This window comes from Heterocephalus glaber, unplaced genomic scaffold, assembly GCF_053883595.1.
Source record: "Heterocephalus glaber isolate CG9 unplaced genomic scaffold, H.glaber_assembly_v1.0 deba00001698, whole genome shotgun sequence".
Lineage (NCBI taxonomy): Eukaryota > Metazoa > Chordata > Mammalia > Rodentia > Bathyergidae > Heterocephalus > Heterocephalus glaber.
In genome coordinates this window covers 2,408,989-2,425,922 of record NW_028258419.1, presented here as the reverse complement: position 1 = coordinate 2,425,922, position 16,934 = coordinate 2,408,989, and the positions used below count along the sequence as shown (strand labels likewise).

The 16,934-nt window shown below is 40.5% G+C and overlaps 1 protein-coding gene across 6 annotated transcripts in view; it reads right to left on the bottom strand.

Moving 5' to 3' along the window:
* The window catches only part of Lin54 (lin-54 DREAM MuvB core complex component), a 54,069-nt gene that overhangs the window by 11,298 nt on the left and 25,837 nt on the right, over positions 1–16,934 (bottom strand). For 3 of the 6 annotated variants that reach the window (XM_004872322.3, XM_004872321.4, XM_004872323.3), the window contains exons 5-6: positions 5,033–5,276; positions 41–114 (exon numbers count right to left, since the gene is read on the bottom strand). In XM_004872322.3, coding sequence (XP_004872379.1) covers positions 41–114; positions 5,033–5,276 — 318 coding nt within the window. The remainder of the gene's footprint in view (positions 1–40; positions 115–5,032; positions 5,277–16,934) is intronic. The other 3 variants (XM_087199326.1, XM_013068356.3, XM_013068355.3) reach the window with 1 other exon arrangement.

The following is a 16,934-nucleotide window of genomic DNA, read 5'->3' as shown; positions in this document are numbered from 1 at the left end:
CATTTGGGAGAAACCAAGAAAGAAGTTATGTGATACTCACTTGTTTGACAGCCTGCGCTGGGACAAAGGGGACTGACATCCGCACTGGGGTTGCATTAACAACCACAGGCTTTGCTTTTAAAAGAAGAAAAAAATATGAACAATTTATAGAAAATAGTACTCAAAACCCTTAGAATACTTAGCTCCCTTCAAGTTATACTCAGCAAGGAGTATAAGGAATCCCATGTGCTGCCTACTTTGCATCATCTTTTACCAGTTACTGCTCAGAACTGTCCACCCTGTCCACCAGAGAACTCACATCTGAGCAGCCACAGTCTGCTGAGGAGAGAATGTCTATAGGCTCAAGATGCTCTACTGAAACTATTTCAATCTGTACGTACACGACTTACACACTCAGTGTTCAATCCAGCCAAATGCAATGTATAAATAAAAGAACTGCAACTCATAAGCTTGGATGACAACACTGCTCTCTACATTACTATTTCTAATTGCTGTGTTTCTATCCAAACCAGAGAAAAATATTGTTCTTGCATAATTCAATATTTATAGAATAAATACTAAAAGGCAGCATGGCAAAATGACTAAGAATACGGGTACTAAAATCATAGACCCAGGGAGCTCAAATCCCGGTTGTGACACTTTTTTAAACTCTATCTCCCTGACTCCTTGTTGCCATCTGGTTAAGCATCTATTCTCACAGCATCCAGACTTAGTATGTTACCATCAGAAATGATTAGAACAGTGCCTAACAGGGCCAGGGATTTAGCTAAGTGGTGCCGCCACCTGCCTTGCAAGCTCAAGGTCCCAAGTTCCATCCCCAGTACCCAAAAAAATTTTAAATTAAAAAAAATAGAACAGCGCCTAATACACAGTAAGTGCTCCATGATTGTTAGTTTCCATTACTGTCACTGCTGTTATTACAATCATAGCTACTATGGAAATTGCATCACTGCCAGTGTTCCGGGGAAACTAAAGCATAGGACCCTCTGCTTGCAAGGAGATTACATTCTAGTAGAATAGATCAGCCAAGTCCCAAGTAAAAGAAATACTACTGAAGAAAATAAAACAAATTCTGGGATTTCAAAGGATAGAGAATGCAAGTCTTATTGGCAGAGATTAAGAATATAGAAGTCTTTCTCCTAGCTAGGGCTGATGGTGCATGCCTATAATTCCAGTACTCTGGGAGGCTGAGGCAGGAGAAACACAAGTCTAAGCCCAATCTGGGCAATTCAGTGAGACCCTGTCTCAATAATAACAAGGGCTGAGGTTGTAGCTCGTTGCAAAGGCCCTGGGTTCAACCCCCAGTACAAAAGAAAAAAAAAACTGAGAAGTGGAGGGGGTGCAGAGGTGGAAAGATGAGACCTAGGGAGGCAAGGAACATGACTTCCACCACAAGGTGGGGAGCTGCAGTGCAGGGGATAGGCAGGGCACAGGGAGTGGCCACTGCAGGGCTCTCAGGAACCAGGAAAGTAATGATTGTGAGAGGCACATACTCAAGGACAAGTTGACCTAAGGAGGACGAACATGATACAGAGAAGTAACAGGTAACATGCAAGAAGAGGTCAGTGCTGTCCAGGGGAAGGGGAAGTGCCGCTCTTGAAGCCTCCTCCTGTCATCCCACATGGGAAGAGTATAAGAAGGATGACATCTCTCTGGGCCTCGAGATGGGTGGAGACAGTAAGATCACACTGCTGTCACAATAATGGAAAGACCCCAGAAGGCCTATCATGACAGTAAGAGTTTTTTTGTTTATACTTTTTTTCCCATACTGGGGATCGAACTTGGGACCTTGCACTTGCAAGGCAGGCGCCAGAACCACTGAGCTAAATCCCTGGCCCCTTTGTTTATACTTTTGATGAAGACAAGAGGGCTGATAGCTGAGGACAGAAGAGCTGAGAGTACTGAGAGAGATCTGGCAAGAGGGATCTGAAAGTGCAGGCCACAGCACCAGGTACACACTAGGGGAGCTCCAGAGTGGTAGGAACAGTGACAGCTGCACAACTCTTGGCATTCACTGAAATCCTGTACTCTGTACACTTAAAAGGGTGAATTCTGAGCCAGTGTAGAAGTGCACACCTATAATCTCAGAACTCTGGGATGCTGAGTCAGGAAGACTGCAAGTTCAAGGTTGACCTGGGCAACTTAGTGAGACCCTGTCTCAAAATAAAAACGAAAGAGTGAATTTTATGGTACATATATAAACTATATCTCGCTAAGTTTGTGACACAGAAGGAGTATATGACTGTGAAATAAGGGAATGCTGACAAAGCCAGGCACAGTGGTAAACATCTGTAGTCTCAGCTACTCAGGAGGCTGAGGTGGAAGATTCACCGAGCCCATGAGTTCAAGGACAGCCTGGGCAACAGAGCAAGACTCTGTTTCAAGATAAAAAAAAATAAAAGAGAGGAGCAGTGACATCCAACATCCACCCAAGGCTGCTTCTGCTCTGGCTTGGTTCTTCTCAGTGAGAGGAAAGCATTAGTGAAGTTACACTAACTGCTGCAGACTGTCTCAGCCACACTAGGAGTGACAGGGCAAATGTGGCATGCACCTGCAACACAGGCAGCACCCTCTACACCTGCTCCTGAGCACACAGGGCAGTCCTGAAGCCAGGGCAAGATCCTGCAGAGTAGAGGACTCATTTCCTGTCTGTTGTTGAGAGTGTGGGCAGGCGTGGCCCACTGTACCTGCATCCAACCCACCAGAGGCGGGCAGAAACACAGGCACTAAGAGCACACGGAGTCTCCCTGACCCACGGAATGAGGGCAAAGTGAAAGGAATGGTCAGACACAGCACCCTAACAACGTGGAGAGGGGAGGGCATAAAATGAAGCCAACAGCCGTGTTTCTCCTCCTCCTCCGTCAGTGTTTCCTGCTTCAGTGTATGACTACTGCAGTTTTCAGAAAAGCTGGCATCATCTTCCATTGTGCAGTTCTCAAAGGAACGCTAAACAACTCTTTTTTTTTTTTTGGTACCAGAGATCGAACTCAGGACCTTGCACTTGTGAGGCAGGCGGTGGAACTACTGAGCTAAATCCCCGGCCCAACAGCTCTTTACAATAGCGTCTTTTCAAGCTTCAGTAACCAGGCCAGAAAGTGTCTGAGGCTTTCTAGTTTGTGAGATAAGCATCTGCCCTCCTCAGAGAGCAGAGTCCCTGCTGAGGAAGCCAGCCAGGCAACCCGGGGCCCAGAGACACCACTCCTCACACAGCTCTGGGGAAAAATGTGCAAGACAAGCCCTGCTCCTGTGGCCTTTAAGTAAATCCTTCTCGGGAAATGAGGACTCCAGAAAGGCTTGTTAATATATTTGATGAACCAGAGCAACTCATTAGAGTACCCTAAAAACACTATAAATTTATCTCATTATCCCTATAAAGTAATATAACATATGTACTCAGATCTTTTACAGAACAGGAAAGAAACACAAATACAGGTGAATATAAGATAAACTGTACAGCCAGGATGTGTGATGGGTTTGAAGAAATACAGAGAGGAAGAAGGAAGTGAAGAGACAGACAACGTGGACGGGAGAATGCAAGAAAAGGAAGTCAGCTGGGCATGGTAGCACGTGCCTATAATCTCAGCACCGAGGCAGGAGACTGTAAGTTCAAGTCTAGCTGGGCAACTTAGCAAGATCCTGACTCAAAATAAAAAATATAAAGGGGTAGAGCAGCCTAGTTCGGGGAAGAGGGAAGAAAATGAGGGGAAGGGAAGAGGCCCAAGGAATAAGCTGGGGAAACAGCAGCACTGCCAGAAGAGGAAAAAAGTAGAGAGACACAAAAGATAGACACAAAGTTAGAAAAGGCAGCACTGGGACATACACTAGAATCCTAAATGTGCAGTCTATTCCTTCACTTTCCTGGGTCTTCAGCTTCCTTTCATCTATATCAAAAATTTGTTCATGCCAATAAGAAAAGTGTTAACTGTGTCTTAAAAAAATGGATTCTCCACACTTGTACACACGCACGCGCGCGCAATAGAACCAACAGCATCAAATGACTATCTCCATCATCATAACATCTAAGCACACTAGGCTGGATACATATGAAAATGTGTTTACTCCATTGTCTCAAAGGTGAGTGAGCTACCAATAGGTAGTCTTTGTACCCTACCACTGAGCTATCAGAGCTGTATTCCCAGACCCTCTATTACTTTAATAAACAATTAATCATTCACTAGCCATCAACTGCCTTTTTTGGTTTTTTGTTTGTTTTTGTTTTTTGAGACAGTGTCTTGCTATGTAGTTCAGATTGGCCTTGAACTTGCTATGTAGTCCAAGCTGGCCTCAAACTCCCAGTGATTGATCCTCCTGCCAATCCAAGTGCTGGAATTACAGATGTATACCACCACACCTAGCCTCAACTGCTTTTTGACATTGGTAAAATATAAAGTGGTTTTTCATAGAAAAACTCAAGCCCTAAACTATAAATATCCTTTTTCACGACATTCAGTTTTTTACAAAGTAGAAAAATATGAGAAAGATTATTTATGTGTCTGATGCAGGTCGTAGGAAGGATTAAACAGAAACACAGAAAATAGAAGGACCACAAAGAGGGATATCTTCTAGGAAAACTACAACTGAGCAAGAACATGTTAGTCACTTTTTATTAGCAATTACTGATTCAAAATAAGTACTACTCAAAATTAGAGAAAAGCAATATTAAATTCCTACTTATTTGTACCTTGCCTATTGGTCATTTCAACTGACCCGAACCCTACCAAGGAGCTGCGTAGTTTTAAAACTAAAATAAATAATTTAAGTCTATTCCAATGGCATTAATGGTGGGATTTAAACCAGTGATAAAATAGCAAACCACACATTTCCAAGTACAGTCACTGGGACTATCCAGTATTATAGCACAACTCTAGCCACCGACCTTTAGCAGGAGGAAATGTTAGTTACATGCCACTCTAATCTATTGCACTGTCTCCTGCAACAGCTGTGAAGTCCAGCTGCCAGCTGAAATGAGCACTTAATTAAAACTTCAGCAAGAACAGGATCGATGCTCTGTAATAACCCCAGAAGCACTCACCACTATTTTTGAAAAGTGGGTATTCACCTTGCTGCAGAGGCGGAGTGTTGGTGCTGGGGTTTTGACTGGCAGGTGGGGTGGAGCTGCTGGCGGTGGTGGCAGTGACAAGTCGGACATAATGGAACTTGCTGCCAGGCACTTGGATTTGTTGGACATTGGGCGAAGTGGCCAGAGGAATAATTGTCTTAAACTGCGACGTGCTCACACCTCCTACAGTGATGGTCTGCATGGCTGATTTCACCGCCTGTTAATTAACATGACAAGACACAGCTAGCATTAATCCAGATGCAACTTTCCTGCTCTTTGAACTTAGGACAGTTGCCCAAGTAATAAAGAATGCTCCTGATTGGGATTTGTTGTTGTTTTTGTGTTGTGTTCTTTTGTTTTTGACTTCAGGACGCCATAGACTATTCTCTGAGTCTGTAAATAAAGCTTGGAAGCAGGGAGGGAAAAGAAAAAAAAAAAAAAGAACGTTCCTGGGCTTTATCAAAACTGCTAAAAGAAACAAGCTGTTCAAAGAGAAACAAAAGACAATAATAATGAATGTAAGGGTGAAATCTAAATTTATGAGTTCTACCTCCCATCACCAATAGTTAACTCCCTTGACAATCCAGATCACATGACTTGCTATAGAGAAATTATTACTTAATTTATAAGAACTTACACAATTTTGACAGATAAAATTTGTAAGAAAAAACATTTTTTAATTTCCACAATTAAGTTCCATATTCCAAAGAGAGAAAAGAGGATATAGATATCTCCCCCAGAGTAAAATAATAATGTTTATATAAGGTCCGGTCAATGCTGAAAGACTTACAATATCCACTCCCAGATACAAAAGTACCCACTTACCATACAGGCAGGATGCAAATTCAGTACACAAGCACCCCAATACTGGTTATCTAGGGAAACTTATCAGTTTTTAGGTGAATTGGATCTTAGACAATATAATCATTTTAATTAACTTTAATCCTTTCCTTCAGTTTGACAGAAAGCAGTAAGACTGCCCCCAAAGCAAAACAAAACATCAGATGGAGAGAAGAAACCAGTCCTCCGGGAGGTCCCTAACTCACATATAGTACACTGCATCCAAAGCTGGTTGCATTTATTATTCTCTAAAAGGCTATGTCCCCACCTGCTTTACAGAAAGCCTTCAGGGTAGATGACAATAGCCATACGATGGAGGCTCTTTCCTATATTCACTATGAGAAGAACAACTTATGAAAATCATTCTTAAATGTCTGAACATTTCTATAAAAGCCAAAGAAAAAAGAAAAAAGAATGTCCTTTGATATTCAGTCAAATGAGATTGTCAAGGAGATTATTTTGGCATAATTCATGTATTATCATTTGGCTGAGGCATCAAGAAGCCAACTCAAAGATGGAGCTAAACAATATCCACAGCAGTCAGTGAATGAAAACAGAAAGCAAAATGCACAGATATGGAAGCTACTGAAAGCTCCAGTAACCTACAGGGCCACTATGTACACTGCATCAGCTATCAACTCAAAATGGGAGTGAGTACTGCCCTAAGAACAAGATGCTTCAAACAGTAACAGTTCTGGGCTTGATACATACAGAAAACAATAATAAAAATATCACATGGATGAACTGGTTTGAATCTAGCAACCACATTATGAGATAGGTGTAGCCTGGTAAGTTTGCATAGTGCTGTCTTTTTCCCTAAGTTGTGCATACTTAAGGCTTATCTGTAAGGGACACATATACATGCTAAATGGTTACAAGAGGGAGGCAAATTAACATGCCCCTCATCTGCCCTTTTTGTTTTTGTGGCAAGAGCAGCTAGAATCTGTTAATATAGCAGGAGCCCTAAATATAGTCCAATTGTATGACCTATAGTCCTTATGTTTTGTTGCAACAGGATCCTTGGACTAGTTCATCCTCCATTTCTGCTACTTTGTATCCTCTCACCTCCTCCTCACTCCCTCTGCTGCAGCCCATCTCCAGTCTCCCTGGGAAATGCAGTTTTATTCTGTCTCTGTATATGTACTCTTTCGTTTAGATTCCATTAAGTGACATCATACACTCAAACTGTGGCAAATGGCAAGTTGTTTTTTAAAGTCAAATAATATTCCAGAGAGAGAGAGAGAGAGACGGGGGGCGGGGGGGGGTGTTTCTATACCCATTCATTCATTCATTAGTAGACACTTAGGCTGTTGTGAGTGACCTGCAGGGACATGGGCTGCCTATCTGGGAGGTGATGATTCACTCCCTTTGGGTGTACATCCACAACAGAGTAGCTGGGTCACATGGTGGTGCCTTTCTTCCCTAGAGGTGCTGCTGTGTGTCCCAGGCTGGTCTCAAACTCCCAGGTTCAGCCTCCTGAATGGATGGGGGTGGCTGCACACACCAACACACAGGCTGATGTTGCTGATGATCCCTTTAGAAACCTTCAGTCTTCCCTCGAGGCTGCACCAATCTGCGTTCCCATTCACTGCTATGTGGGGCTCCTTCCTCCCAACATGCTGGTTGACACCAATCTTTCACCATTTTGTTAGCAGACATCTTACCAGGCATGAGGTGGACTCACACTGCCCTAATGATGTTGAGCACCTTTTCATCCATCTGCTGGCCATTTTTATATCTTCTTTGGTGAAATACCTATTTAGGCCCTTTGCTCATTTTTCATTTGGTTTATTTATTTTTCTTTCATGAGTTGTAGGAGTTCTTTTGGGTTCTTTTTTCCGGTACCAGGAATTAAACTCAGGACCTTCCACATCAGGCAGGTACAATGTCACTGAACTACATCCCAAGCCTGAGTTGTATGAGTTCTTTATAAATTTTGAATATCAGCCTCTTACTGGGTAATGGTTTGCAAATATTTTTTCCCCAATCTATGAGCTGTTCTCTCATTTTGTTGTTTCCTTTGTGTGCAGAGCATTTTAGTCTGACACAGCTGCATTTCTTAATTTTTGCTTTTACAATGTGCGCTTTTGGTGTGACATCCCCCTCACCCTCCCTCCGCATCAAAAAAAAAAAAATCACTCCCAAGCCTAATATTCAGGAGCTTCTCTCATTGACTCCTTGGAGTTTCAGGGTTTCTACTCTTACACCAGGCCTTTCGTTCACTTTGGAGTTGTTCTATGTTTGATGTTAGACAAGGGTCTGACCTCATTCTCTTGCACGTGGTAAACTCGTTTTCCCAGCACCATTTTTGTAGACTATCCTTTCCCCAGTGTACTTTTTAAAAATATCTTTACATTAAACTTCCCGTATCCTAAACATCAAGAAAGAACTTTTACAATTGGATCTGAAAAAAAAGATTTGCTGGGCATGGTGGCGCATACCTGTAATCCCAGTACTCAGGAGACTGAGGCAGGAGGACCTCCATGAGTTCAAGGCCAGCCTGGACTACATAGTGAGACCTCATCTCAACCCCCTCCCCTCAAAAAAGACTTGACTATACTTTAAATTAGTACAGTATATAAGTTCATTTACATTTACCATAGCCAATTAAATATCTGGATTTAAATCAATCATTCTATTATTTCCTATTCGAACCAGCCATCATCTTCTGTTCCTTTTCCTTTCCCGTCTTAATTTCCTTGGGATTAGTATTCTACTGGAGCTGGGATACAGCTCAGCAGTAGAGCACTCACCTGCTATGGTTGAGGCCCTGGGTTCAATACCCAGCATTACCCATTGTTATTTCATTTTCCCTGCATTTGCTTGTTATTTATACATTATGTTACTATTCTTTAAGTGGTTATCATAGAGATTATAATACACAATGTACAGATATAAATTAGTACTTACAATAAAATCATTTACTTTTGCCCCAGTTTGGTGCTGTTGTTAAGTATTTTAATTCTACATATAATTTAAACTTCACAAGATATTTGATTAGCTACATTTACAAAACTTACTCTTACAGCCTTTCCTATGTCTCCATGCTTCCATTCAGGATCATTTTCCCTCTGTCTAAAGAGTTTACTACAGGATTTCCTTAGGTGTAAGTCTACTGATAAAAAACTCTCAAAATGGTACTTAATCTTTTCTTTATCTATGGATCCAGTCTGCCGATAAACTCATCTACTGATTGAGTTCTCCATCTCAGTTTTAACTGTTCAGTTTGAAAATATTCCCTGAGCTAAGTGTGATGGTGCATACCAATAATCCTAGCAACCCCAAAGGCTAAGCCCAGAAGGACCTTGAGATGGAGGCCAACCTAGGCAACTAAGACTCTTGTCTCTAAATAAAAATAAAAAGGGGTGGGGATGTAGCTCAGTGATAAAGTGCTTGCCTAGCATGTGTGAAGTCTGTGGTTCAATCCCTAGGATTAAGGAAAGGATGCATCTAATTCTTCTTTATAGTTGCTAGCTGTTTGCTGAAATTGCTCATCTTGATAGCTAAACCCTTAAGTATATAATCCTATTTATATTTAAAGTCTCAGTACGAAAACTCCATTATTATGTCTCTTGCCTTTGAATCACGTAGTCTAGTCTCCTAGTATGGCTGATGTTCTTCACTGTTAAGGAGATAAGTTGAGACTCTGAATGGTACTAAATGACTCTGGAGACTTCACCTTGGCTCCTGGCATGCAGCACAAAGTAAGGGCAAAGAATCCTAAACCAGCCCCACACTAACTGGGGTGACCGTGGTGGGGCTTCAGGACCCAGGCGCCGTCTGTGTCCAGTCAGTGCCTCTTCCATGAGACAGCACCCATGGGGTGCCAATAGGAGGACCTGGGTGGCCCCGCTCCTAGGGCTGGAACCCAAGCTTTTGTCCACAGATCTGTAAGACTGACAGTCATTCAGCTCCTCCACTTGGCCACGATACTTTCTGCTCTTGACCACAACTTACCAATCAGCACTTGCCCTAAGGGAAACTGCTACCCAGAGTGTCAGATGGCCTCCTGGGGTATTCCTTTACCCAGGATGGTGGCCTCTGAAGTGCTGGCTCTTTTGGTAGGTCTTCTAACCCTTCAAACAGATTATTAAAATATACTGCACTCTACTTTTAGTTATTCTTAGTGGGAAGCCTGGTCTGCAATGAACTGGTTCTGTATACCCAAAAGTAGAAAACTCCATGTCACATGCCTATAATCCCAGCATTCAAGAGGCTGAGGCAGGAGGATCATGAGTTCAAGGTCAGTCTGGGCTACACAGTGATTTTAATGACTGACTACATAACGAGACCCTGTCTGAAACATAACATAACATAACACAACAGAAAATCCAGACTGTCAAGTTCCATCATTCCTTAGCTTATGGCCACGGGTAAATAACTAAACTTCAGAAAATGGGAAAATGATACTTTTCTCAGGATTGTTCGGAAGACGAAATGAGTTAAATTATGTAAAATGCAGATTATAGTGGTACCTCGGTTTATGAACTTAATTTGTTTTACAACTTTGGAAAAGATGGCTGCATTTGTGTTTGTGCAGGGAAGATGGCTGTGGTTGTGTTTGTCACCTAATGTGGATTTGCAAACAGAAGGAAAATTTTGCAAAACACTTTTGTTTGTGAACCGAACTATTTGCAAACAGAAGCATTCATGAACTGAGATATTATTGTATAAGTAATATGTCATATAGTGCAATGCTCAATAAAAGTAAGCCACTATTTATATCACCATTAATACAACCACTTCAGATAGGGATAATGAAGCTTGGGCAGATGAGGTAACTTCCTCAAGGTCACACAGCTAGCAAGGAACATGGCCCTAGATTTGAAACAGATCCAACTCCAACACCCATTCTCTTAACCAAAACATTATACTGTATCCTACTGTAGATGCTTGATGAATAATTATTTTTTCTTCAATTTTTTTTTTATTGGTACATGTTTGCAGTACATAATCATTACATTCCTGGTGGGGAGTTGGTACATGTGCACAACACATCTTAGTTCTCTTTTCATTTTCCCCAATAATTATTAAATGATTGAATAAAACATCATCCAGTCCTCAAGGACTATGTTAAGAACTAAAATAACATATTTGCCACTAAGGAACACAAAATTATTTTTTAATTGGCATACTGAACAGAGGTATGGACATAATTTTTTTTAAATTTAATAATTTTATAATAATTTTCTTTTTGGGGGGTTACTAGGAATCAAACTCAGGACCTTTCGCTTGCCAGGCAGGCAAAGCACCACTGAGCTAAATCCCCTACCCTAATAATTTTAGACTTACAAGAACAATCCCCCTGTACCCTTCCCCAATATAATAACCTCTTACCACCCACTGAATGTTACCAAAACCAGGAACCTGACATTTGATACAGCACTGCTGGCTACACTACAGAACTCCTTGCATTCAGAACCCACCTGTTCGTGTTTTGATGTCCTACCCTAGGTAACCGTGTCACTTGCATAGATTCACATAACCAACACCACCATTGACACAGGAACCTTCCTGGGACAATCCAACAGTCACACTTGACTCTTGGCTCTAACCAGACAACCATGGGTGAAACCGCAATGTCAACATTTGGAATGCGAAGTAGCTCATAAAAGTTGATAGTTAAAAACTGCAAAAGACAGAAGCACTAAAGCATACTTCACTGCTGGACAGAGCTGTCACAAGTTGTACCTTATGAAACTCCACAAGAGCCTCCCTGAACACACTCCAAGGCTGCAAAACACTTCATGTCATTCAAAAAGCACCTTGCTGCAGCTCTCTTTCCTAAACCACCTCTCTAACAGTAGGATAAAAGTCAATATCCTAACTGGAATTCAAAACAGCTATGTTAAATATGTTCTTAAAACAGTGGACTTGAAGGATTTGTTTTAATTTATATTATTTCCTAAGCCATTTCTTACAGATTAATATCACAATTATTTAAGACAATTTCTTTGATTATTTTCCACTTGGCAAATACAGTATTAGATAGCCTTACTTAAGTACAGATTTACCCAAAAGAAAAAGAGAATGAAACATTCTCTTTTTGTTTTACAAATAGATATATTTTTTTTAACTTGGTAATTTGGGGAGATACAGATAGATAGACAGACAAATATAAACAGCTCAACCATCACAAAAAATATTGAATTTGTAAGGACACATACATGCTTTTCAAAATTTGTGACGTTTATGAGCTAATCATCATAACTGTGTCTGTTATCCCAATTCTCACACTTTTGGCTGTTAAATGAATGAAGATGTGAATTTGTGAACTTCAAAATGTTTTCAAGCTAAAAGAGACAACTAAGTTAAGAAAAGTTAAATACTATGTGCTTACATTACTATTATGGTTTATATCTAGATGTCCCCCAAAGTTTCATGCGCTCAAAGGCTTTTGGGAGGTGACTGGATCATGGAAGGTGTGATCTTCACCAGTGGACTGGCCTGCTGAAGAGTTTATAGCTAACAGTGATGTTGGGAGGAAGCCTGGTCGAGGAGGTGGTCACTGGGAATGTGGCCTGGGAGGGTCTCTTTCCTGCCTCCTCTCCTGATCTCTCTGCTCCTACTGCCATGCCTTGAGCTTCTCTGCCAGGCTCCTCTGCTATGCCGCCTTGTGTGGAGCCAGCTGACTATAAACTGAAATCTCTACAAACTCGAGCCAAAATAAACCTCCTTAGCATTGCGGGTGTCAGGTATTGTGTCTCAGCGACAAGAAAGTAACTAAGACACTAATGACAGAGACATACTTTAAGACGCCTAACAGGACATTCAGGACTGACTTACTGACTGGTAAAATATTATAAAGTAAGTGAAAGACATTCATTTGCTGTTTTCATAACTATTAATTCAACTTCTGTTTTATTCACTGTTTCCTATGATAGTAACAAGGGTGAGTAATTTCATGTGTGTGATGCCGGCAACAGAACCTATAGTGAGTGCCTTGTTTAGCTAATGAAGAGCTCTCCTACCCAGGCCCAAGGCTGAAGAATGCAAACACGATTCATTCACATCCATTTACACAGTAATGGAACAAGTTGAATGACCATATGAGACAAAATTAAGACAAAATGCTTTATGAAGTGACATGAAAAAGGACCAGTCCTACTAAAGAGTAAAACATGCTATCAAGATAGGGTAAACAAAAACAATACAGGATTTGCCTAGGAATCAAGTGCTAAAGATCAAATGAATAGATAAGAGAATCCACATATAGAAAACTCCATGAAGAAATTTGGCATCTGAAATCAATGGAGACAATGAATTATTCAATAAACAATGTAGATTGGCTAGTTTGAAGAAAAAAGCTGATTTCTATAGCTCGCTCCTTCTAACAGATTCCAAAAGGATCAGAGATTTAATCTAAAAAACCCAAAACTGGCATAAAACAGGCACAGTCCAACAGAATAACAGAAGGCCTACAAACACTCCCTTGAATCCAGGCAAATGTGTGCAACAAGGGTGCCGGAGAAGAAAGAGTCTTTTCAACGGTGTTGAAGAAACTGGGTATCTACACGCAAAAGAACAAAGTGGAGGGGCCCAGGATTTAACTCAGTGGTTCCACCACCTGCCTCACAAGTACAAGGTTCTGAGTTTGATCCTCGGTACCAAAAAAAAAAAAGAATAAAGTAGGACTCTAATCCAACACCATGTACAAAAATCAACTCAAAAATGATCCACAACCAAAATGTAAATGCAAAACTATAAAACTATTAGAAGAAAACAAAAAGCAAAGCTCCATAACACTGGATTCGGCAATGATATAACACCAAAGTGTTGGTAATACAGGAAAAATGACAAACTGAACAGAAAAATATAAAAATTTGTACATCAAAAGACACAACAGAGTAAAAAGACAACCCATAGGAGAAAATATTTACAAGCCGGTGCTGGGGTGCATGGCTGTAATACCAGCTATACAGAGGCTGAGGCAGGAGGATCATGAGTTTGAGGGCAACTTAGCAAGAGCCTGCCTCAAAATAAAATAAAAATGGATGAGGATGTAGCCCAGTGGTAGATAGAGTGCTTGTCTAGTACGCATGAAGTTCTGAGTTCAATCCCCAGTACCATAAAAACAAAAACATACAAACCAACCTTATTCAAAACTGGGCAAAGGACTTGGACAGACATTTCTCCAAAGCAGCACAGGAAAATAGGAGCATCTGGGTCCCAGGGACTCTCTAAGCCAAGCAGCATAATGCAGAGATCAGAGAGATGCAAACACTAACTCTAGACTCTTAGAAACTACAGAATATAAACAGCCTGTCTGTGTCTAGATAAAAAGATAAAAGGTGAGAAAAAAGATAAAGAAATTAAGACAAATAGCAATCACTTACACACTTATAAAACATAGAACTGGATTCCAATTCAAACTGTGTAAAAATAAATACAATGATCAGGGTAATGTTGAACACTAGACGGTTGATGCCATTAAAGGAATGTAAATATTTTCTTAAAAAAAAAATGTCCCTAATCTTTCATACATAAATACAGAGATAAAATACTTAACTTAAAATCAGAAGATAAGGAAATAAAAATAAGTTGATGAGTCTAAAGTTGGATAAAAGGTACGTGGGGTAACTATACTATTCTAATTTCTTCCATACTTTAAGTTTCTATGGTAATTTTTTTAAAATATGGCAACAAGACCCCATTGGTCAGCATAATATGTGAAAGCACGAAACAAAACTAATAATATAAGTAATGAAAAGCTGATTCCACTCTTACTTCTGCTCCTATATCTTGGCTAATGGGTACCAGTATGAGGGGTTATGTGCAAAATGACCTTTCCAGCACGAGAATCAAGGGAGCCTGCAGCTTGCAGTCACCTCAACTCCAACTCTGAGCAATCTTACAACAATCTGTGGGTTTATAAGGAAGATAGATCCCTTTCACTTCAAATTGTATTCATTACTACAACTATTTGATTATAAGAGGGCTTCACAGAAAAACCAATGGCCTTCTGAAACCATTTCCCAGATCTGTTCTGACTTGGAACTCTGTGGTACTGTTATCACTCACTTCCCCTCCTGCCTAGATAGCTAAAGAATGCACTCAAGATCTGCTTTCATTCTAATCCCCATATGCTCTGAATCTACCTGCCAGACACTAATGTTTTGCAAACTTCACTATCATATTTTTATTATATCTTGTCTCAGAAACATTCCAAGTTACCATATGACAAAATTAAGCTTAAATTTGCTTTGTTTTGAAAACTATCCACAATGTGGCCCTGTTTATTTTCTCTCCATTCCTTTCAAAGCATCACTGATTCCAATCAGAGCTGCTGCCTTCCTGTCCCATTCCTAAGTCTTGTTGCTGGTGTTCAATCTACAGTACACCTATGAAAGACAGAGCTCAGAGATGTCTTCTCTAACCCTGCCAACTGGGGCTGCATCCCCTTATACAGACCTCATGCCATCCTGTGAGTCTTTTCTTAATTTGAAAACTTTACATTGTGCAATGATTTGAGTCTTTTGCATTCCCTCCCCACCCACTTAGGCTCTATATGCCTGGTTTTGCTCTTTACTATTGTCCCAAAAAGAGCACAGGCATTGTAAAAATGCCCGTGTATGGTTAATGAAGGAACATTACCATTTACCTCTTTCCTCTGTGTCTTCACAACACTAGTCTGTCTATACTACACAGCTTACCACTTAATTATTCAGTTTCTTGCATTTGGTTTTGTCTGTCCAATCAACATAAGCTCTTCTGTAGTCCCACAGCCTCAGACAGGGCACACAAGCTGACTTGGTAGCTAATGGTAAGTGCAGAATGGAAGAATGTGCCTGCTACTGGTAAGTGCAGAATGGAAGAATGTGCCTTTCTAACAGGAAGCTTTCATCACTGCCCAAACTCCCTGTACTCTGCCTGACAACACTTATCTGTGTAAATGTAGGACTTTTGTGTATATGTAAGGATGATTATGCTACAGACTGCTGGTTGCTAACCAAAATCCACATTCTCTGCTCCCCAGTCACACAGCCAGATTATAAGTCCGAGCCTCCATTTGGTAAAGTCATGCACTGAGCTTGAGCTTCCGATGTGTACACTTCCAGGTCTGGTCCATAAAAGCCTCCCACACATGCATCTTTTCCTCTCCTTCCAACTCACCAAAATGGATCTAATGACTGGGCACAGTGGGAGCTCCACTCAGCCAATTTTAATTTTCAACCTATGGTCACTTCTGGCCCATTATGAATAGTAGGATTTTAAAATAAAAGTGCTATATCACTTTGTAAAGTGTATTCAATAATACCAAATCAACCTAGTTGTTCAATTACTGTAATAAGACATTGGGGCAGGGACTTAGCTCAATGATACTGTGCTTGCTTAGCATTCGTGAGGACTGGATCTGATCCCCAGCACTGAAAAAACAACTGCTGATAACATCATGTCGATGATGTAGCTGGGTACGTTACCTGCTGTATTTTTAAAAACATAAACCACTGGTTAACAGTCAGAAATTTATTTTTCTTTTTCCACTGTAAACTTGTATTTGAATTCTGTATCTCCTAGAAATTTTATCACAATGTAACACTCTTGGACTTGAAATTATTCTATCATACTACTCTGAAACAAAAAGATGCATATAAATTAAAAACTTCAAATATTGTTTTAAGTTAATTTCATCTGTGTTAACAATACAATTAACTAAACCAAAATAAGTGCTACAAATTGTGATTTTTACAAATAAAAAGATTTAATTGGAATACATCTCTTATAAGATGAATGGAACTACTTTTAAGTCTTAGTCTTTTCTTAATTGATCTCCTAAGACATTTGATACTGAAATACCCTTGCCTTCACATTCCTGGCTTCCCTACTATCCCTCCCATCATTCACTCTCTTCTACTTAAGACTTTTCTCCTGCTACCACTTACTGTTCTACTGTGCAGCCCTGCTTTTCCTTTTACTCTCTACATAGCCTGATGCTCCCTGGTGGTTCCATCTAGACCCACCATTTTTCACTGCCTCCAACCGGCTTCCCTGTGAGTTCCGCCTCCAGATAATTAGTGGGGACTTCAATGACAAA